The sequence below is a fragment of the Saprolegnia diclina genome (genome assembly GCF_000281045.1).
Source record: "Saprolegnia diclina VS20 unplaced genomic scaffold supercont1.25, whole genome shotgun sequence".
Classification (NCBI taxonomy): domain Eukaryota; phylum Oomycota; class Saprolegniomycetes; order Saprolegniales; family Saprolegniaceae; genus Saprolegnia; species Saprolegnia diclina.
The window spans coordinates 325,637-345,809 of record NW_008246092.1 but is presented as its reverse complement, the minus strand read 5'-3'; the positions used below and the strand labels follow the sequence as shown (position 1 = coordinate 345,809).

General features: G+C 60.4%; 11 protein-coding genes across 12 annotated transcripts; 3 read left to right on the top strand and 8 right to left on the bottom strand.

Annotated features, from left to right (window-relative positions):
• Window positions 1-49: 49 nt before the first annotated feature.
• Window positions 50-874, top strand: SDRG_08353 (hypothetical protein). Its single transcript, XM_008614235.1, has 5 exons — window positions 50-151; window positions 198-254; window positions 298-350; window positions 403-586; window positions 634-874. Exons 1-5 carry the CDS (start codon window positions 101-103, stop codon window positions 820-822), a joined length of 534 nt encoding a protein of 177 aa, XP_008612457.1. The 5' UTR covers window positions 50-100; the 3' UTR covers window positions 823-874.
• On the bottom strand, window positions 838-2,351 carry SDRG_08352 (hypothetical protein). The gene is made up of 4 exons (XM_008614234.1): window positions 2,271-2,351; window positions 1,425-2,216; window positions 1,013-1,381; window positions 838-968 (listed from the first exon to the last, which is right to left on the bottom strand). The coding sequence occupies exons 1-4, from the start codon at window positions 2,313-2,315 to the stop codon at window positions 876-878; spliced, it is 1,299 nt and encodes a 432-aa protein (XP_008612456.1). The 5' UTR covers window positions 2,316-2,351; the 3' UTR covers window positions 838-875.
• A 5-nt stretch (window positions 2,352-2,356) lies between these two features.
• On the bottom strand, window positions 2,357-5,555 carry SDRG_08351. Of its 2 annotated transcripts, XM_008614233.1 has the most exons (6): window positions 5,489-5,555; window positions 4,647-5,432; window positions 4,203-4,597; window positions 3,683-4,155; window positions 3,233-3,640; window positions 2,357-3,185 (listed from the first exon to the last, which is right to left on the bottom strand). In XM_008614233.1, exons 2-6 carry the CDS (start codon window positions 5,429-5,431, stop codon window positions 2,928-2,930), a joined length of 2,319 nt encoding a protein of 772 aa, XP_008612455.1. In that variant the 5' UTR covers window position 5,432; window positions 5,489-5,555; the 3' UTR covers window positions 2,357-2,927. The 2 variants fall into 2 exon arrangements, with proteins under 2 accessions (XP_008612455.1, XP_008612454.1); XM_008614232.1 differs by having other exon boundaries at window positions 2,928-3,185; window positions 4,647-5,511.
• Window positions 5,556-6,055: 500 nt separating this feature from the next.
• On the bottom strand, window positions 6,056-7,075 carry SDRG_08350 (hypothetical protein). Its single transcript, XM_008614231.1, has one exon. It carries the CDS (start codon window positions 6,815-6,817, stop codon window positions 6,263-6,265), a length of 555 nt encoding a protein of 184 aa, XP_008612453.1. The 5' UTR covers window positions 6,818-7,075; the 3' UTR covers window positions 6,056-6,262.
• A 188-nt stretch (window positions 7,076-7,263) lies between these two features.
• On the bottom strand, window positions 7,264-9,258 carry SDRG_08349 (hypothetical protein). The gene has a single exon (XM_008614230.1). The coding sequence runs from the start codon at window positions 9,133-9,135 to the stop codon at window positions 7,375-7,377; it is 1,761 nt and encodes a 586-aa protein (XP_008612452.1). The 5' UTR covers window positions 9,136-9,258; the 3' UTR covers window positions 7,264-7,374.
• Window positions 9,259-9,601: 343 nt separating this feature from the next.
• Window positions 9,602-10,747, bottom strand: SDRG_08348 (hypothetical protein). The gene is made up of 4 exons (XM_008614229.1): window positions 10,353-10,747; window positions 10,144-10,306; window positions 9,981-10,098; window positions 9,602-9,925 (listed from the first exon to the last, which is right to left on the bottom strand). The coding sequence occupies exons 1-4, from the start codon at window positions 10,712-10,714 to the stop codon at window positions 9,630-9,632; spliced, it is 939 nt and encodes a 312-aa protein (XP_008612451.1). The 5' UTR covers window positions 10,715-10,747; the 3' UTR covers window positions 9,602-9,629.
• Window positions 10,748-11,049: 302 nt separating this feature from the next.
• On the top strand, window positions 11,050-12,154 carry SDRG_08347 (hypothetical protein). Its single transcript, XM_008614228.1, has 3 exons — window positions 11,050-11,434; window positions 11,481-11,892; window positions 11,940-12,154. Exons 1-3 carry the CDS (start codon window positions 11,069-11,071, stop codon window positions 12,110-12,112), a joined length of 951 nt encoding a protein of 316 aa, XP_008612450.1. The 5' UTR covers window positions 11,050-11,068; the 3' UTR covers window positions 12,113-12,154.
• Window positions 12,113-13,988, bottom strand: SDRG_08346 (hypothetical protein). The gene is made up of 8 exons (XM_008614227.1): window positions 13,840-13,988; window positions 13,631-13,793; window positions 13,516-13,581; window positions 13,286-13,463; window positions 13,016-13,241; window positions 12,665-12,966; window positions 12,443-12,615; window positions 12,113-12,395 (listed from the first exon to the last, which is right to left on the bottom strand). The coding sequence occupies exons 1-8, from the start codon at window positions 13,953-13,955 to the stop codon at window positions 12,162-12,164; spliced, it is 1,458 nt and encodes a 485-aa protein (XP_008612449.1). The 5' UTR covers window positions 13,956-13,988; the 3' UTR covers window positions 12,113-12,161.
• Window positions 13,989-15,027: 1,039 nt separating this feature from the next.
• Window positions 15,028-17,272, top strand: SDRG_08345 (hypothetical protein). Its single transcript, XM_008614226.1, has 5 exons — window positions 15,028-16,025; window positions 16,080-16,176; window positions 16,225-16,341; window positions 16,390-16,527; window positions 16,570-17,272. Exons 1-5 carry the CDS (start codon window positions 15,076-15,078, stop codon window positions 17,179-17,181), a joined length of 1,914 nt encoding a protein of 637 aa, XP_008612448.1. The 5' UTR covers window positions 15,028-15,075; the 3' UTR covers window positions 17,182-17,272.
• A 249-nt stretch (window positions 17,273-17,521) lies between these two features.
• SDRG_08344 (hypothetical protein) lies at window positions 17,522-19,403 on the bottom strand (the record flags this gene model as incomplete). Its single annotated transcript, XM_008614225.1, has 2 exons — window positions 17,522-18,534; window positions 18,590-19,403. 2 exons carry the CDS (start codon window positions 19,401-19,403, stop codon window positions 17,522-17,524), a joined length of 1,827 nt encoding a protein of 608 aa, XP_008612447.1.
• A 167-nt stretch (window positions 19,404-19,570) lies between these two features.
• On the bottom strand, window positions 19,571-20,023 carry SDRG_08343 (hypothetical protein; the record flags this gene model as incomplete). Its single annotated transcript, XM_008614224.1, has 1 exon — window positions 19,571-20,023. One exon carries the CDS (start codon window positions 20,021-20,023, stop codon window positions 19,571-19,573), a length of 453 nt encoding a protein of 150 aa, XP_008612446.1.
• Window positions 20,024-20,173: the final 150 nt, after the last annotated feature.

The window sequence follows — 20,173 nt, the reverse complement described above, 5'->3', positions numbered from 1 at the left end:
GCGGCAAGTGGCGGGAAACAGGGTTTCCCACCAAATTGCCCTTGTTGACGCATGTTTGGGACGAAAGGCCATCAGTTTTCCATTTGACCAAGCGCATACGATGGCCGACAACATGGACAACAAGCTGCATGGGCTGACGGCCAAGGAGCAGGTGCGACGTCACGCCACGTATGCGGCTCATGGGACGCGGCGTGTAGGTGGCCATTGTCGACGACGACAACAACGTCATTGGGAAGGCCGACCGCGCCGTCATGGTCAGTATCCTCGCTCGACGTCCGTGGCTCATGTTCGCATTAGCGCGTCTTCAACCTGCCGCACCGCGCCACGTATATTGTGATCCGCAACTCCGCGTACGGTCTTGCGACGACATGCTCGAGCGCACGCTCATCAAATAATGTGTAGCGGGGACTTTTACGTCCAGCGCCGGACGCTCATCAAGGACTACTGCCCGGGCTTGCTCGACCCGATGGCGGGCGGCGTCGTCCAGTTTGGCGAGTCCTTCGAGGAGAACGCCGAACGCGAAGCCGCCGAGGAGATGGGCATCACCAACACGCCGCTGACGTACGTCACGACGTTCCCGTACAAGGTACTACTTCAACAAAGTCCCATGACATCTCCCTACACAGCGTGTAGAACGGCGACTCGAACGTGTGGGGTGGCATGTTTGAGTGCACGTATGACGGCGAGCTCACGCTGCAGCCGGAAGAAGTGTCGGAAGTACTCATCATGTCGGCGGCCGAGATCATGTCGCGCAAGGACGAGTTCACGCCCGACGGCATCTATGCGCTCGAGCTCTACTTGCGCACCAAGCACGAGGCGTAACTCAAGTCAATAATACATTGGCGTCTGGTGGCGTGGTGGTATTTTGCGTGTATTTATTCCAGCGTTTTCAAGAGGCGAAAGAGGCCCGCGGCTTCTCGAATCCGGCTAAACTCGATGCAGAAGGCTTGCACCTCAATAATTAAATCCTACAAGCACCGTATAGGACGTGGCGTGCAAGACGGGGGGGTACCTGGACATTGATGATTTTGTTGCGGATCAACGACTGCAGAAAGACGCACACGAGGCGCACGAGGCGGTTCTGCATGTACTTGTCCTTGATGTTCTCGCACGACGAGATGCAGTTGGAGATGTACAAGTGGATAAACTCGGTCGGGAGGTCGACGGCCGTCGTCAAGCGGTTCACGACTTCCATCGAGTGGAGCGACATGTCCATGTTGACGAGCGCTGAGAGGTACTCGGTGATCTGGTTGGACGTCATGAGCTTGAGCAAGCACTCGATCGCAATCATCGGGTTGTTCTCGACAAGGTCCGGCAGCCGCGCTGGCGTCAGCTGGCACGCGTACACGAGCTTCGGGTCGGCCTCCAAATCGGCCAGCACCTGCGCATCGTGTGAGACCTTGCACAGTTCAGGGGATGCCAACCTTTTGCTGCTGCGAAGGAACGAGCGGACCAACAAACGCCTTGGCCATGAGGTCCCGCAGCTCGCGCCCACAGTCGACGTCTGCGTCTTCGTACATGCCCGTGTCCCAGAGCAGCGTCGGGCAATAGTCCGGGTCCAGCCACATGTACTCGGAGATCTCTGGCTCGAGGATCGTCGGCGCGGGGCGCACAAACACCGGGTTGACACTCTGCAGCGTGCACGTTTCGAGGTTGAGGTCGTCGGCTGTGAGCGTCGGCTCGTCGTCGAGCGTCATGGCCGCAATGTCGGCGGGCGCAAGAAGGAGGTTGTAGTTCCCATGCTCCTGGAATTCGAGCGCCGAGTACGGGAGCACGCCGCGGATGCCTTGGCTCAGGCACTCGGGTACACGTGGCGTCCGGTCAAAGTACAGCTGCTTCTCGGCGTCGAGGTTGAGCGACGCGACCTTGGTTTCGTTGCGAAAATGCTGCAGTAGCTGCTTGGCGTTAAGGTTCTTCTTGCTCGGCTCGCTGCCTGGCGCGCTCATGCGCGCAAGGAGGTGGATCAAGTAGCGCTTCTCGGCCGGGTCGCCGACTGGCGCCTCGAGCGCTTCGACGAGGCTCGGGAAGAACGGGTTCGTGTTGGTCTCGTTGCGGAAGACTTCGGTCAGGATCGAGAAGCCCACGACGCGTTGGTTGCTCGTCAAGACGTTGTCGGCGACCATGAGGCACACCATGCAGCCGACCTTGAAATGGTCGTTCTTCGTAAACGAGCGCAGGAACATGGACACGACGACCTCGACGGACTTGTCCTCTTCCTAGAGCATAGGCCATGAGCGTTCGATGACGGCGAAGACGCATGCGCGACGTACGCTGAGGAGCGCCAGCAGCGGCCCCATCTCCCGTGCTTCCAACATGCTCGGTTCGGCTTTGCACTCTCGGCCTTCCGGTCGTCTTCTATTTTATGAACCGCATTTTTATTCCCGCCGCTCGCAAAATTTTATTCGGCGAACGTCATCGCGCCGAGATTTAAATCACCCAACTTCAACGGCTTCAGACACTTCGTCAGGGCGAGATCCCGCGCCCCATCCCGCTGCACGGACAGTACGCGTGTCTGCGCCGAGATGACAACCGTCTCGGCTTCACTACCGGGCATACGAATCCAACACGGTCGATGCACATGTCGGTTCACACCGCGCAAAATGAACTCACAGTGCTGCCTGCGTGGTGGCGGGGGCTTACACACGGGCGTAATACATTTGGGTACACGCAGAGGGCACTCGCTCCGCGCACACCATACTCTCGTACTTGCGTACGGTCGTGAGACGCCTTTTTTTGCAGGTCAGCGCGTGGGGGAAATGGCGCGGCCGGTGCAGAATGGCGTGTTTTCAGATTCTGGACCTCAGGCGGCACCGTTGGTGAGTTTGCACTTGGCGCGAATTAAATTGCACGGCGTCTTTGTATCGTATTTTTCTCGCCAATAAGAATATAATGGTGTGTTTGTGCGGTCGGGTGCCAGTTGGGTGTTTCTAGCTCTCGTCGACCACGCTGATGCGCGTGACGGCGCGCGGGTGCGGCCGGTCGCGCAGGGCTGCGAGAAGCTCGTCGCAGCGCTCGCCGGCGTTGAGCTTGGTGACAAATTCGTGCAACTCGACTTCCTCGGGCGAGTGCGTCATGCAGCCGCCGTCGCAGGCGCAGCTGCCGCCGTACTCGACGGGCAGGCAGTCGGCGTCCACGTATTCGAGCAGCGCCTTCTTGATCTCGGCCTCGCCCGACACGACAATGGTCTAATGGATTCGCATGAGCTAACGCGTGGTGAAAGCCTTCGCAGTACCTTGTCGCGCGTCTTGGGGTTGACCATGGGCGCCGCGACCTTCCAGATCATGCCAAACCACCGTGGCGGGTTGACGATGAAGACCTTGAACATGCGCTCGGGGTTGTAGTTGCCAGCAATGAGGCCGACCTTCTTCACAAACGAAAACACGTCCGAGCTCATAATGTCCATGGAGATGCCCTTGAGGTCGATGATGCGCAGCTGCATGCCGTTCGGGTACGCCCGGTTGTCGAGGACCTTCCAATAGTACTCTTGCATGAACGCCGTGTGGTGCAACACCTCGGCCTCCGAGACGCCCCGCGCCGTTAGCATCTGCATCGTCTTCTTCATCGTGCCCGTCTTCTCGATCTGGATCATGCGCCCCATCTTGTCGCGCTTGTGCACATAGAGCACGAGCGATTCTTTGATCTACGAGTCAGCTTCATACGTGTCCTTGGCGCGCTCTCGTACCGCGTCAAACTGCGGGTGCGGCCGCGCCAAGATCGTGTCAATGTCCTCGTCCTTGCGCCAGTTGACCATGGCAAAGTACCGTCGACGCGCCTCAGTCACGTTGCCCGACATGCCTTCGAGGAACCGTCCGTAAATGTCATCGTCCGGCACGTCCATGTCGGATGCGTCATGCTCGTCGTCGCATGACGCGTCCTTGCTCGTAAGGAGGACCTTGGTCACGTTGAGCGACCGCCACGATGGCCCCATGAGCACACTCCGGCCGCGCGTTGCGAGCAGCAAGTGCAGCGACGTGAGCACGTCATAGTTGGAGCGCAGCACGAGGGCGAGCGCGGCTGCGACCAAGAGCCCGCCCCCCAGGGCCGTCACAAGCCGGTCCGAGCCAAGAATCGCGACGCAAAAGAGGAGGCCGCTGAGCCCGAGGCACGCCACGGGCCACAACGCCCCGCCATTGGTCGCCCCCGCCGTCGACGCGTCTACCGTCGACCGTTGAATGGAGGACACTGTACGACAAATTACGTACCGGTCGCGAGATGGACCTCAAGCGCTTCGTCGTCGTCGCAGCTGCGTGCGGTCGGGTTCTCGCACTGCTGGAGGACCATGTCGCCCTTGGTGAGCATGTCGTACGTAAAGACGGCGACGCCCGACGTCATGGGGCCGGCCACGTAGAGGCGCACGATCGAGGTGGGGTAGAGACCGACGTGGTGCAGCGGTTCGAGGAGGTTCGGGAAGGCCGATATCGTCACTTCCGGGAGGCTCGATGTGTGCTGGAGTGTGATCGAAGAGATGCTAAAGTCTTCGGGCAGCACGCCTCGCTGCAGTTTGTAGAGCGCATCTTGAAACATCTTGTGCGTCTTCTGGAGCACGTCGTGGATCGCCTGGCACTGGTCCTTGTCTTTGGCGCGGATGCGAAAGATGCTACGTCATATGCCCTGAGCAATGAGTGAGGGATGCGATGACGGGATACCGTCCGTCGGCGCGGACCACCGTGAGGATGCGCGGATGGCTCTCGTTGATGTAAATGTGCAGAATGTCCGTCATGTGCACGGTCGTCCGGACTTCGCCAAGGCCAGAGTCGCTGTGCTTGAAGCACATCATCTCGGCCGGCGTCACGATGAGCATGCGGTCCTTCCAGATCATCATGTTCGAGTTGAGGTTGCGCGTCGCGAGCGACCGGCCCGTCATCTTGAGCGACCCAATGTACAACATTGTATCCATCGTGTCGTCTTGCTCTTCGACGAGCGACGAGTAGAGAACGCCGCCAATGGACTTGTCGGTCGACTCCTCCGGAAACGGAATCGACGCGCCTTTGCGGAGCCCCGCGCGCTGTTGGAGGACTTCCTTTGTGCACTTGTCGCAGACGCGCACGGTGCGGAGGATGCCAAACTTGGGTAACGGGAGCTGGTTGCGGCTGTGGGCATTGCAGACAGAGTTGCCGCAGTTGCGGCAGTGGTGCTTGAGGCGGCGAATGCCCAGCGAGATCTTGCACACGTGGCACTCCATCGCTGGCGAGTTCTTGGGCGGCGTGCACTTGGCCTTCTCGTCGCGCTTCTCGTCTGCCTTGGCATCCTCCTTGTCGTCCGAGGGCGGCGACGGCGACCGCTCTTTCGCCTTGGCGTCGCTGTTGCGGTTCGAGAACGGCAGGCGCAGGCGCGACCGGAACCGCCCCGGCGCCGGCGGTGGGCTCGCCTCGTCTTCCATGTTGGCCGACGAGATGGACGGTGCGCTCTTGCGGTAGCGTATCGCGGGCATCCTAGAGCGCGGGTTGGCCATGAGCATTGCGTCACGGAAGAGCAGCATGCGTCGTACTGCTTGACGGAGGAAGCGGCGGCGGATGCGGCCAACTGAAAAATGTTGGTGATGGACACGATTTGTTGAGTTTCAATCTTTGCAACCGTGACATACAAAGGCCGAGTCATAAAATACCTCTTGCCCCCTCCAGTGATTTAATCACCAACAATCGGCATCCGATACAATATGCAAGGTATTTTAAAATATTGTGCGTTGGATTACCACACCGCACGCAAGTCGCTTATAAAAAGAAAAGAACGGGATTGGAACTGGCGCCCTTTCTGGCTGACGTGGCAGGATGCGGACTGACGTGCCACGGCTGGATCGGAGCTGCGTTAGCTGTCCAGTTGTATGGGGCATCGGCGCACATGGAAGAACGACCAGGGTATTACGCGACATGGTGTCGGAGGAAGACAGTGCAAGACTCGAACAGTGCTCGTGCGCGTTGCAAGTACAATAGAGAGAGACCAAGACCGATTGTGGGACTGCGTGGCACCAGGTTCGCCTCGGCGCGGGATCACGAAGAACCAGGCGTGCAAATCTAGTTCGTGTCCAGAATGTGTGTCCAACACAGACGCTTAGGAATGCCAGTGAACGGGTTTAGAAAAACCTGACGCGACTTGTGCCTAATGCGGCGTCGCACGTGCTTCTACACATGCTGAGCGACACGGACCAATGGACTCGGCGGCTCGTACGGTGTGTGCCCCCTCGTCACACCGCCGTCGTGAGCCTCCAATTACTGTACACAGTGCAATCGAAATTGCACTTTCCACTCAAGTGCAAACTCATCGATTAGCTCACGGCGGCGCACTTGGCGTCGAGGCTGCTGAGGGCAATCGCGAACGCGAGCAGCGGCGTGAGCGGCGGCGCATAGTCCAAGACGTATATGTTGCGGTCTGGTGTTCGGCCAAACACCATGACGGCGTCGGCGCCGCCGCTGAGCAAGACAAAGTTCTTGACCGACGCGACGCGCACGCGGCCGTCAAAGTTGAGGCCAAACGCTTGCAGCGACTCGACCCAACGTGGCGGCTTGTTGACGAGCTCGGCGTTGCCCAGCACGACGTGCATGCGCCGCGGCGTCCGGCCATAAGTCGCCGAGTAGATGATCGTCATGGGTGTGTCTTCGTGCACGACGCAGTACGACGCACCGTCGACGGACCCAAGGAGCTGGCCCTCGACCGCACGCTTTTCGTCGGCATTGCAGATGGGCACGACAGCGGTCCGCGTCGACTGGCGGCGTAGCGCAGCGCGGTACACAATGCCGTTGTTGTGGAGGAGCTCAAAGACGCCGTCGCCTCGGTGGACGACGCTGCATTGGGTCATTCGCATCATCGGCGGGGCTGGCATCGAGCCACGATGATGTCTGGTTCGAGAGTGGCGAAACAAACGTACAGTACGAATTCACGTCCATGCTCGGGTTACGCGAGGGCGGATTGTGTGTCCGCTCGTCGAACGACTCGACAGGCGCTCCCTGTCAAGGCTACACGCCCAATCCAACCGTTGATATGAGTGCCAGCAAAAGCTATTATAGCGTTCAGGTCATGCTCCTCTCGTGACAAAGGTGCGAGACTCCGTGTCAGTGTCCGAGCGTCCCGCGTGTGTGGCAAGGTCGTGGGTGCATTCGAAACTGTCGTCACGTGAGACGGCCACGTCATGGGCCGGGGACAGAGCGTTGGACACTCGCGCAGTTGCTTGAAGAAGCCCGCGCCAGATTGCGCTTGCCCACCAACCTTGGAAGCTTGATTGGCTCCAGCTCTACTCTGTGGTCGTGCAACCAAGTGAAAGGCAAGCAATAAGATCTGAAATGCAATGTATTGTACACAAATAAAATAGCACGCGCCTTCTACTAGCAGCCAAAACGAAAGCCCGAATATATAGCAGCAACTCGATCATCGGCATGTCGTCTAGTCGAACGTGACGAGGTGCGAGTCCATGGAGCTCAGCGCGATCGCAAACGCTTGCACAGGCGAGAACGGGTGCCGGTAGTCCATCGAGTACACTTGACGGTCCGACGTGCGGCCAAAGAGCATCATCGTCTTGTCCATGTCGTCCGGGTGCGAGAGCAAGAAGTTCTTGACCGACGCGGCAGCGACGCGACCGCCAAAATCGAGGCAGTAGGCCTCCAGCGACTCGATCCACACTGGCGGCTTGTTGATGAGGCTGATGGCGCGGGACGCGTCTGGGCGCTCAATCTGCGACAGCATCGAGTCGTCACGGCCCGTCGGCACGTACCGCTCGACCTCGAACGTTGGCACGTCGTCGTTGTTGCCGGCTTCGTGGACGAGGGGCAGGGCCACGCGCATCTGGCGCGGCGTCTTGCCAAAGGTCGCAGCGTACTGCACGGCGCCGAGCTCGGACGGGACCTCTTCGGTCGTGTTGAGCACCGTGTACTGCGAGCCGACAAAGTTGCGCTCGAGGCGAGCGATTGCGTTGGCTTCGGCCGGCGCCGCGTTGGCCGCGTAGATGGAAAAGGTCACGCTCATGTCGAGCTGGCGACGGCGCACGGCCGTGCAGAGGAGCACGTCCGTGTCTTGCGTGTACAGCTCGTAGTTGCCCGAGCCGCGCGTGCGAATGTAGCACTGCATCACAAGCGCTTGGGTGGGCGACGGTGTCATGAGGAAGCGCGTCATCATCTGCACCGAGAGGCGCGCGGCCGTGAGGAGCTGGTGGCGCAACGCCACGTCGGCCGGCGGCGGCGGCTCCATTGGGGCCTCCGTGCACACGTCCATGTGGTCTTCGAGCGCGGCCTTCTTCATCGTCTCCGAGCAGTAGGCGCACGTGACGATGACGTCGTTGGCCATGCGCTGAGCAAAGCGCGACGGCGAGAGCTGGTCAAAGCTGAGCTCGTCGCGGCACATGGGGCACGAGTTGCGGTCGCTGACCCAGCGCTCGATGCAGAGCTTGCAAAAGATCTGACCGCAGCACTTGGCTTCGGTCGCCGAGGTAAAGACCTCCTGGCAGATCGCGCACTCAAGCATCTTCTTGTGGTTCTCAAGGAGCTCTGCTTGCGCGTCACGCGGCATGGCCGGGTCGGCGGGAAAAGCCACCGACGACACGAGGTTGGACGCGGCGAGGGCCGACGCCGCCGTGCGCTGGCCGAGGTGACGCGACTTGAGCGCCGTGTGGATCTCGAAAAGAATGTCGACGACCTCCGAGACGCTGGTGGGGCCGCCAGCACGGATCTCGTCGCCGCTGTCGTTGTCGGCCTGGTTGTCCTGTTCGGCGTGGGCGACCGACTCGTTGACGTCCTCGTCGTCGACTGACATGCGGTCGCTAAAGTCATGGTCCATGTCCATGTCCTCGAGGATCGCCGCATGCTCGTCGTGGTTGTCGGCGTTGAAGAGCTCTTCCGGGGACTCGCCGTCTTCGACGACGACAAACGAGCTGTCGCTGGACGACGACGGCGCGTACGCCATGTGCGGCGCGCCGATCGGGAGAAGGTCCACGGGACCGTCGCCTTCGGCAAAAGTCGAGCTGACCTCAATGTCCATGTCGAAGCGCGAGTTGCGGGGCGTGATGCGCGGGCTGTTGCGCGGCGAGAGGAACACCATCTCGGAGAGCGTCCGCGTCCGGAGCATCTTGTTCGAGTTGCTCCGGCGCGGCTCCGTGACGACGCGGAGGCGGCGGGCGAAGCGGGCAGGCGAGGCGGCGGCTTGGTTCTGCATGCTGCTGCTTGAGTTGGATCTTCCCAATAAGAAAATGGAAGAAGACGACGGCGGGATGCGAGCGCGACGTCGAAGAAGAGAAGAACAGAAGCCGAACCTATGCCCCGAGCCTCGAAAAGCGGAATGAAATCCGATTACACACCGGGGGCGGTGCACTTTCCGGTGGCGGCCGGGAATTCGCAGAGATAAGTACGCGCACCCTACCCCGCCTCGTCCCCAGGCACCCATTGGGATCGCCATCTCTTGAAGTTTGTATGCCTGCGTGACGGCGGCCAGCGAGGCGTGCGAATTGCGCTGGCCATTTTATCACTTTCGCCTGGCAGAGGGGCCGTTATCCGGACACTTGAGTTTGCACATTTTCTACTGCAGCGGAACGCAGATGGCACGCGGCTCCAGCTGGCGGCGCGGCCTTGTCGTTGTTCGATCGTGTGTTCCCTCGTATATGTGCCTTGCCGGTTGCCTCTACCACACATTTCGCTGTATATTGCGATGCATTACACGAGGTGTCCCAGCGGCGATGGCAAGGCAGCGACATCGCTTTCTTCCTGATATGGGACATCAACCTGGTCGATCGCGCTGCTCCATACTCGCTGCGTCGTCGAGAGCAGATCGTCCCAGGACCGGTGCCACACAGCGTTGGATGGAAGCGGAGTGTCAAACGGAGGGCGACTGGACGGGCCGAGGACGAGGTCGACGGCGACGCGGCGTGCGACACGCTCGTCGACGCCAAGACGCAATGCAAGTTGCTCAAAGCGGAGGCAGAGATCCCGCAGACCGACCGAGTTGTTATCTAATTTGGATGCGAGCAATGCCGCCATACGTTTGCTGTTGCAAAGGTGACGTACGCGCATAGTGGTTTGCGGCGAGAACCGCAGTATCCATCGTCGCGACGTCGACGTCCGCCACGATCGACGGGTGCACGCGGGTATGAAGCGCAACGGGGCAAGCACAGACCTTCGTCACCTGCGACTTGTTGAGGGACAGGAGACCATGCAACGCGTCGCGCACCTTGTCGAGCTCGACGCCTGCGAGGACACTGAGTAGCACCCGCGTTGACGCCGGCTGGCCCAGCGTATGTTTGACTTGGATCCCAACACTGGTCAACTGCGACGGGGGCACGGCGAGAAGCACGAGGTCGCTCTCAAGAGCGAGTTTCGCATTGTCGTGGTACCTACAGACGGCGTGAGATGCTGCTATACATGGGCGGTGGCAGCGACCGGGCGACTGCGGCGTCGACCCGCGCCATCCAGCGCGGGTCGTCAGGCTGCCGCGTGGATATCGCAATAAGCGCCGGTGGCCACCCGCCGGCCACGAGGGCCTCGCAAATCCCGACGCCAACACGGCCACCACCAACGATGCCGATCCTTGTTGTCGCATCGGGCAGCATTGCTAGACGCAGCTTGTGCACGAGCAGCGCAAGGACCGTGCACTGCTGGGCAATGAGCTGGATGACAATGCCTCGCGCATGCATCTGCGGCTGAACGCGGAGCGAGAGGCGCTGCGGTAGAAAGAGCAGCGGGTCCAGCTTTGTGATCTCATTGGCGTAGTCGATGCTGTAGGCGGCGGACCCGAACGACATGGCGACGGTGCTCGCCGAACCGTCGCGGTTCGTATCCGGATATCCGAAAACCCACCAAAACCCACATTTACATCGCACTGTTGGCAGCGGCAGGTGTATTTTAGCTGCAATAGCAAGCCTTACCGGCACCTGAAGCAACCGATGTAATCGACGACGCCGTGTCGGCAAGTGAGCGCCCACGCTTTTCGGGCGTTGTGGACCCCACGATATCGGGTCAGCAATCGGACGCGTGGCGCAGCGTCGGGTGCAGTTGCGCAGTGCGTATCCGGATGCCACGAATTTTTCACGTCTGGTTCGTGTGGGAATTGGCCGCAAGAAAGATGTTGCATTTCAGATTTTGACGCTGCCACCACCATGCAGCGCTTCATGCTCCACGGCGCTTCCCTCCTCAAGCCGACGTCGGCCGCCGGCGCCCTTGGCCGCATGGTGCTTGGCCTCAACAGCACGTCGGCCTTCGGCCGCGAGTGGCAGGTGGTTACCGCTCGCGTCGACCACGCCGAAGCCGTGATCCGCCACGTGCACGAGACCACCGACTGCCGCTCCGAGTTCAAGCCCGTGGGCCTTTCACTGGCAGAGCCCTCTGTTGACGCTGTGGCTGACCAAATGAAGCGACTCGGTAGTACGGGGCTGCTTTTGCTTCCCGACGCCATCGATACGGCGCAGTGGGACGCGACGCAGACGCTGCTGAAGGCGGCCAAGGCCGCCAAGCTCGAGCACCTCGTACAATGCTTACGTCGCATCCTGGAGAGCTCATTAACTCGTGTAGGTGCTCGTGTCGACAGCAACGTCGGCGGCCGACTCGATGGTGCCGAGCGGCAAGGCGTGGTTTGAGCTCGAGTCGGCGGCGGAAGCGACGCAGATCCCGCTCTCAATCGTGCATCCCTCGACGCTCATGGACACGTTTCTGTACGGAAAGCTTCACGAAATGGTGTGCGGCCGGACGCTCTCGGTGACCAACGAAGCGGCGCGCATTGCATTTGTCGACGGACGCGACGTGGCCGACGTGGTCAACCGCCTCGTCTCGGTCGACGCGCCAGTGTCGACAACGCTGCATGTGACAGGCCCCGCGGCCCTCTCGATGCAGGAGGTTGCGGCGACCCTCTCGCGCCACCTCGTGCCGCCCGTCAAGTACTCCAAGTTTCCTCTCTGGGCTGTGCAGACGGCCATGTGGGTGCAAGGTACCAAGCTATCTCGTCCTGCTGGAGAATTCCAATTTCTCGCATAGGCAAGCGCCCGGAGGAAATCCAGGAGCTCGTGAACCTCTCGCGCTACTACGAAGCGCAATACGAAGCCGAGACGAGCACGACGGTGCACGACATGCTCGGGCGGGCGCCTCGCAGCTTAGAGCAGTTTGTGGCCGACCACAAGGAGGACTGGCCGCAGCACAAGTACTCGTAGTCTTGGATAACGCAGAAAACACAAGGTTGTATTCGCAGTCGAGCGCTTCTTAGACGAGCTCGGGCGACTTGGCCGCGGCAAAATCGGTCGGCGACTGCAGCAACGGCGCCTTGCGCGGGACGGGCTTGAGCACGAGCGAGAGGCCGACGGTCACGATGACCGGCACGATGAGCGCAGCGAGGAAGAGGATCATCGAGTGCTCGGTAAAGAGACCCTCGGCGAGGACAAACTCGCTAAAGCCGTCGACAAAGACACCGTCGCGCGCCCAGCCCGACACGAAAATCTACGCGGCATCAGTATCAATGTTTCAACGCAAACTTGCAAGTGTACCGTGAGGAGACCGCTGATGCAGCCGACAATGACGGCGGTCGGGTGGCAGCGCTCCCAGAGACCGAGGAAGATGGGCCCGACCGTCGCCGCGCAGAGCAAGTCGGCGATCAAGAAGAGCTGGAGCACGCTCGTGTTGGTCATAGCAATCGCGATCGCGGGGATGTTGATGAGAACTATAGGAAAATAAGAAATCAAAGACAAGTAGTACAAAGGATGACGCACTCGAGATGACGCGGGCTTGCGTGAGCGAGAGCGACTGGAAGTTGGTCAGAATCTCGGCGCTCATGCCGGTCTGGATCGTATCGGCCGTCGACGAGACCAGCGCCGCAATGACGATGAGCACGACGATGCTCCACGCCTCGTTCATGTTGAGGAGGATCTGGAAGAAGAACGAGTCGGTCGCTTCCGCGTGCAAGATGCGGCCGACCATGCCGGTGACGCCGAGGAGCACAATGAAGGGCGTCGCGACGAGCGCCGCAAAGCCGCACGCGATGTGCAAGTCCCGGGACGTCTTGGCCGAAAACCTAATGTCGCGCGTCAACACCCAAAGAGGATCGATGAAGAGCGTAGTACGTGCGCAGCCAAAAGCCCGTCAAGAAGAGGTTGGACGAGACGACCGCAACGACGAGCGTGATCACAGCCTCAAAGCCCAGCACCGTAAAGTCCGCGACGCCCGTCTCGGCCCACGAGCCTTCCGGGATCGAGACCGACGTGAACATGGCGATGCACACCACAATGATGAGCACGAGGATGAACCCGCCCTTGACAGCGTCCGTCGCGATACTGGCCTTGATGCCGCCTAGCACCGCCATGTCAAGCACAGCACAAGACGACTTAGTGTACCAAAGAGCGTGTAGCAGCACGTGATGACCGCGACGAGGACGACCGAGACGAGCGTGTGCGTGTCGGGCGCGAGCAGCGACATGAGCGTCCCAATGGCCGTGAGCTCGGCCGCGATCGAAATGAGCTGGTAAAAGAGCGAGATCAGCGCCACGTACATCTGCTGCACGACGCCAAAGCGCTACAATATCCACGCGTCATGAGATATGGACGCGCTCTTAGGCGACGTGTACCCGCGCCGCATAGTCGCTGAGCGTGATACCATCACCAAGCATGTCCGAGATGGCAGGGCCGGCAATCTATGGTCGTGGATAAGAGAGTGCGCAAGGACTTGACGTGTGAGTGTACCGCGAGGACGGCGTAGCCAAGGACGATCGAGAGCCAGTAGCCAATGAGGCCCCACGTGCCGACGGACGCTGCCGTGTCCGGGAACGAGAAGAGTGCCCACGAGCCCATGCCGGATGAGAACATACACCAGCCAAGGACCCACGGCGTTTGCGACTTCTTGGCACTAGCCGAGATAATGACGGTCTTCGTAGCGAGGTGGATGCTGGTACCTGATGTACGTGGCGACGTTCTTGACGGGCGCGCGGTACGTGATGTACACGGCGTACGCGGCGACGGCGAGGAGCGTCGCGATGAGGCAGATATAGGCGACGGCTGCGGACACCATGGCAACTTTGCGAATAAACTCACTGCATGACTCACGTGAACGCTCCGCCACCTGGCGCCACTTCAAGAAATCGGAACTTTTATTTTGTGATTTTATTACAAGGGACTAGAAAGGACAAGGGCAAACATGCGACATGCCGGGAGCAACGCGCCGTGCGTCGGCTTCAATCGCTGGATGTTGGTCCATGGACCGGCGTGCGCAAGAAGAGCAAGTACAGGCCGCCTTGCGCACCACCGGGGTCGTGGATGCTGGTACGGTACGCGCAACGCTTGCGGCTGCGGTGGCCCGCTTGGCATGTGACAAAATGCGCACCCAAGTGAGTCACGTGATGGCCGTAGAAGCCGCATGGCGAGGCGACAGCCGAAGCACGGTCGGGTGGCACTGCACGCCAGCCATTGATTTGCGCCGCCGCACGTAGAATGGACGCGTCGATGGCGCGATCAAGCCCTTGGGTTTGACCAGTGGGTTTGACTGGCACGCACGCGCGTCGATGCTGTTGTACGAGGAGCAATCGTTGCCGGCTGACCCAGGTCACGCACTCTGCTGCCGGGATAGACAAGGCATGTGAAACGCGTTATCGATCTTGTCAGGCGCGGTCGACAGCTCAATTAGACGATGCTGCTCTTACCGTAGTTGTGCTCAGGTCTCATCCACAGGGTCCGGAATCTGAACCACCATGGGTTGACCCCTGGAAACTGAGTCTGGACTCTGGACTCAGTTTATGGTTGGTTCCGCGCATTGCCAGTTGCCCCATGTACGACTATGACCTTGACGCGAGTCTCGCAGCATCAAATTTGGAGGCATCCTGACGTAGAGGCCAACTAGTAGTGTGTGGTAGAAGCGGCCATTCGAGCGACGACGACGAACAACGGGGTTGGGACTGGCCCACGCTTCCTTTAGGGCACTGGTGTGTTGCCTTGGAAAACACTGCATGACTGCGCAAACTCGATTTCGATCCTGTGCGCCGAATTTTGGTGGCATAATATCGGCATGTGCCACACTATGCCGCCATGAATGCCACTTCCAAATACCTTTGGCAATGCATGTCAATATCATCTTTTAAAGGGGTTTGGCGTCTGGTCCCGAGTTCAGTTATTCTTGGCCAACCCAGGTAGTAGCAATGAGCCAGTATCCGCCGCCGGCCCAGCCGCAGTACGCTGGCTACGCCCAGTTCTACGGTAACAGCGCGCCCCCGCGCGGGCCGCCCATGCGGCCGCCTCCTCCTCCGCGAGGTTTCTCGTTCCAGCAGCAGGCTCCGGCGTACGCGTACCAGCAACAGGCGCCGCAGCAAGTTCAGTACCCATACCCGCCGCCGCCGCGACCGCCGTTCCAGCCTCGACCGCATGGTAGCGTGCTTGTGCCGCCTCGTCCACCGGGGCCACCTCGCGCCATGGTGCCACCTCGCCCCGTCGCGCCCCAGCAGCCGTCCGCGGGTAGCAAGTGGGACAAGGCGCCGCACCCACCTCCTCAACAAGTGAACTCTACGTCTAACCAGTGGCAGTGGGGTACAGGACGCGCCGAGAACCAGCAGCCCAACCCAGCAGTGCGGTATGGCCCGGCCACCGAAGTGGCCAATGCAGCGCCCAAGATGTACAACCGAACGCCGCCCACCGTGTCCAAGTTTTCATCGCAGCCGCCACCAAGTGTGCAGGCACCGCCTCCAGGTGTCGAGTCGACGCAGTGGCCGCCAGCGCTGAAGGCTTACGTCGAGCGCGCCTTTAACTCTGCCCGCACCGAAGTCGACAAATCGCGCGTCCAGGCGCTTCTGAAAGAGAAGATTGCGTCCGCTTTGGCGGCAAACCAGCTCTGGACCAAGAACTGGAACGCGGAGCCATTGCCGCTGGAGCAGCAAGGCAGCACGATGACTGCGCCAGGACATATGGGTCCCCGTCCTATGCATATGCGTCCTCCTCCTCCTCGTCCTCTTCATGCGGGTCCTCGTCCTCTTGTGCCGCCGCCCCGTCCGGGCATGGTGCCACCCCGGGGCTTTGTCCCCCCACCCCGTCCCTCCGGTTTCATCCCACTAGACACGTCAAACAAGTTTACGAAGCAGCCCAAGCGCAAGATGATGTACGATCCAAATGATTGCGAGCTTTGACCACTCATGCCATTGTGTCATTGCAGGGACGACCCCGATGGCCACGACGTCAAGCGAAAGCTCAAGCGGCAGCAGCGGTTCCTCAAGGACAGCTTCGTCGCCAACAAGACCCGTGCCCCCACCGTACACGACCATAATTCTCGACGCGGTTTCCTCACAGATGGCATGTAGGTGGACGAAGACCGGCCATTGCAAGTGCTCAATGACGACGGCGAATTGGACTTGGAAGCTATGATCATCAAGGGCACGTGCCAAATCGTCGAGAAGGAGTACCTCCGACTCACTTCGGTAGACGGCAACCAATGTACCATGGCCTCATCGCCCTTGGTCCCGCAGGCGCCGCACCCTTCGACTGTGCGCCCCGAGCCCGTGCTCCACAAGGCGCTCGAGATGGTGCGGAAAAAGTGGAAGAAAGGTAAGTGCGACTACGTATACGTGTGCAGCCAAATGAAGTCGATCCGCCAAGACTGCACGGTATTCCATCTTGTTCAATCTCGTATCTCATCCATCGCATAGGTGCAGCACATAAAGAATACCTTTACGGTCCGCGCGTACGAGTCCCACGCCCGCATTGCGCTCGAAGAAGGCGACATGAACGAGTTCAACCAGTGCCAGACGCAGCTGTCGGCGCTGTACGATGCGGGCATTGACGGCTGCGGCCTCGAGTTTCTTGCGTACCGTGTGCTCTACTGCATCTACGTGTGCCTCCAGGCCAAGGCCGACGTCAACACTGGCAACGTGGCCATGGCCAAGGTCCTCTCGTGCATCAAGGCAGCCGACCGCGACGACGAGACTGTCGCCCATGCTCTCGATGTGCGCGAAGCCGTCGCGCTCAACAACTATACGCTCTTTTTCCACTTGTACGCGGCCGCGCCCAAGATGAGCGGCTACATTATGGACGCGTACGTCGACCACATGCGGCTGCAAGCGCTGCGCATCATGTGCAAGGCCTACCAGCCGCATATTCCTTTGGCGTACGTCAAAGAAATGCTGCGATTGGAAGGCGACGACGGCGACGCGTTTGTCGCCGAGAGCGGCCTCGCGTACGTCGACGCGGACCGGACCTTGATCGACGTCAAGGCGTCTGCGATCGTGGCCGTGCGCAGCAACGCCAAGTCCCTCTTGTAGTAGGGTGGAGTGTATATACCGTAGGTAGACAATGTAGAGAGTAGGAGCGCTAGTAGCATAAGACGATGTAACTACTTGATCTCGTGGGCTCTCTTGAAGCGGTCGTCGACCGCTCGCGAATCGAACTAGCCTGTTGGTGCTGCCTGTGACGTCCGTTGGTCATGCAGTCGATGTCCACGGTCGTTGTCCGTGACGTCCGTGACACCGCCAAGGAGCGAGGGTGGCGGTTGGCGACACTCAGAGCAGCGTCAGCGTCCGCCAAGGATCATTGAGGCAGCAGAGACGACATGTGACTCGAGGAAGGAGCAAAATGATCAAGAAGTCGAGTTATCAAACACGACTACTCGACGCCAAGCTTGCGCAAGAAGCCGCGAATGCGCTGCACGCTGAGCTCCTTTTGCTTGTCCGTGCTGACGCAAAACACTTCGGCGGCCGAGAGGCTGTAGATGCTGTTGGCGTCCACATCAAAGGGCGCCCAGACCTTCTCGACCTTTTCAAACACGGTCCAGTCCGCGTCCGAGACATGCGTCGTCTCCTCGTCGCGCTTGGCCATGCGGCCCTTGACGATCTCACGGTTGCAGTCGCAGACGACGACGGCAACGGCGACGCCGACCTGCTTGGCGCCCTCGATGAAGAGCGTGCGAAACGCAGGTTCGCGGAACGTTGCGTCGACGAGCACGCGCTGCCCTTGGCTGAGCGCTTCGAGCGCCGTCTCCCAGCAGGTCGTGTACGTGGCTTGCGTCGACGCGGCCGAGTAGACGTCGTCGGTTTGGTGGCCCGGCGTCTTCTCCGATATCGGTACGCCAGCCAGCTCTTTGCGCACCACGTCCGAGCGCACCCAGACCCAGCGCGGGTCCGTGAGCGTGAGTGCTTCGGCGATCGACGACTTGCCCGTGCCAGGGAGGCCCGCAATGAGCACCAAGAGTGGCCGGTCGCACGGCAGCGCCAAGAGACTGAGCGCCACGAGCCAGTGGCACTTGGCGCGGGCGCGGGACTTGGCCGTGTCGTGCATGAGCGAGTCGAGCGCCTGGAAGCCCGAGACTTTGGCGCGCACGACGCTGCGGTAGGCCGTGTAGAAGCGAAGCAGCTGGTGGTTGGCCTTGGAGGCTTGCTTGGACGCGTCTAAGTACGCGCTGTTGAACGCACGCGCCAGGTCGGAGCGTCCGAGCCGGAGCAAGTCCATCGAGAAGAACGCAACGTCGGCGAGCGGATCGCTGTACCGGAACCGCTCGTTAAACTCAATGCAGTCGAGGACGACGACGTCGAGCGCCGAGACGTCCAAGGTCGTCAGCGCATATGCTGCGATGGGCGGTACGTAGCGCGACGCAGCTTGGGCTGTCGAGAGCGGTGCATCTACACGATACAAGCGAGAGCATGACGAGCCATTGACAAGACAAGACGGGCGTACTCGCAGCGGTCGGGAGAAAGTAGACGTGCTCGAGGCGCAAGTCGCCGTGCGTGTCCGAGATGTACCTGTTCTCGACGCGCTGCCGAAAGATTGTATCGAGGTCCGCCGTCATCGTCTCCGAGAGCCGCTTGACGTGGGCGTACACACTCGCGTCGACCAAGCCAGCCCGCGCGTGGGTCTTTGTCTGCTCAAAGTTCTCGTTGACGTTGGCGGCGATCGCACTCGGGCTCCCAAATGCATCGATCGACGGGCTCTTGCGCGCCGTGACGTGGAAGCGCGCAATCTTGGCGGCCACCGCGTCCAGCAGCGCTGGCGTGAGCATGCCCGTCTTGAGCAAGTGCAAGCATGTGTTTTCGTTGGGCAACCGCCGCATCTTGACCGCCCAGTCGACGACCTCGCCGAACTCGTCGTTGGCATAGTACGTCGCGTCCTTCTCGCGCGCGTCGGTCCAGTGGTCGTACGTGCTGATGCGAATGATGTTGTCTTTGTCTTTGTAGATGGGCACGACGCCGAGGTAGACGGTGGGTGCGAGCCGCTGGTTGAGCTGCGTCTCGGCCAAGCACGCCTGCATGCGCTTGAAGACGCTCGAAAAGTCGGCAAAGCCAAAGTCGACGTTCTTCTTGACCTTGTACACGACGTTGGCGCGGAGAAAGACCATCGACATGTGCGTCTGGATGAGCTCGATGGCGTCGTCGTCATCGGCGGTCGGCGCAGCGTCCGGGTCGGCGATATACGCTTCGTGGCGCACGAGGCCATCGAGCAGCTCTTGGCTGGACGCCGAGACAAGCACCTTCTTCTTGCGCTGGGTGGCCATCGGTGCAAGAATGCAACTCGTCTGAACAAGATCTGGTTTTGGTTGCGTGTGTTTAGCCCAACGAGATTTCAGCATACAAACACCAAGGCGAATGCGAGGCAACCTAAATACACTAAGCGACACTATACCATACAAAAAACAAGATTCGATTGCCAACTTCAAGTTGCTCAGTACGACGTGGCAAGCGGTGCGGCGGCGACGGCAGCGCTGCCCTCGGGCGACTTGCCGTTGTACTCGTCTTCGAGAGCGAGCGAGTTGGAGCGGAGGACGTGGCCGAACCAGATCGCCGATGCCTTTGGCATGCGCTCCATCGTCTCGTAGTTGACCCAGTGGAGACCGAACCGCTTCGTGTAGCCAAAGGCCCACTCGTAGTTGTCGATGAACGACCACGCATAGTAGCCGCGGACGTCGACGTTGAATTCGGTGATGGCCTTGTGCATCTCGGCGAGGTACCCGCGGTAAAAGTTGACGCGGAAGTAGTCCTTGGCCGCGACCGCCTGGTCGTCGTCGGCGACCGCGCAGCCGTTCTCAGTGACGATGATGCCACCCACCGGCGCGTACCGGGCCTGGATCCACATGAGCAGCTTGCGGAAGCCCCACGGCACGGCGTTCCAGCCCATGTCCGTGCGCAGCCACGCGTCGTCCGAGGTCTGCTTGGTGCCCACATCCTCCCAGATGACGCCTTCGTGGCCACACGGCTCGTTGGCGAGGTAGGCGTCCGAGGGCTCGACGTACGCCGTGCCGTAGTGGTTCAAGCCAAAGAAATCACT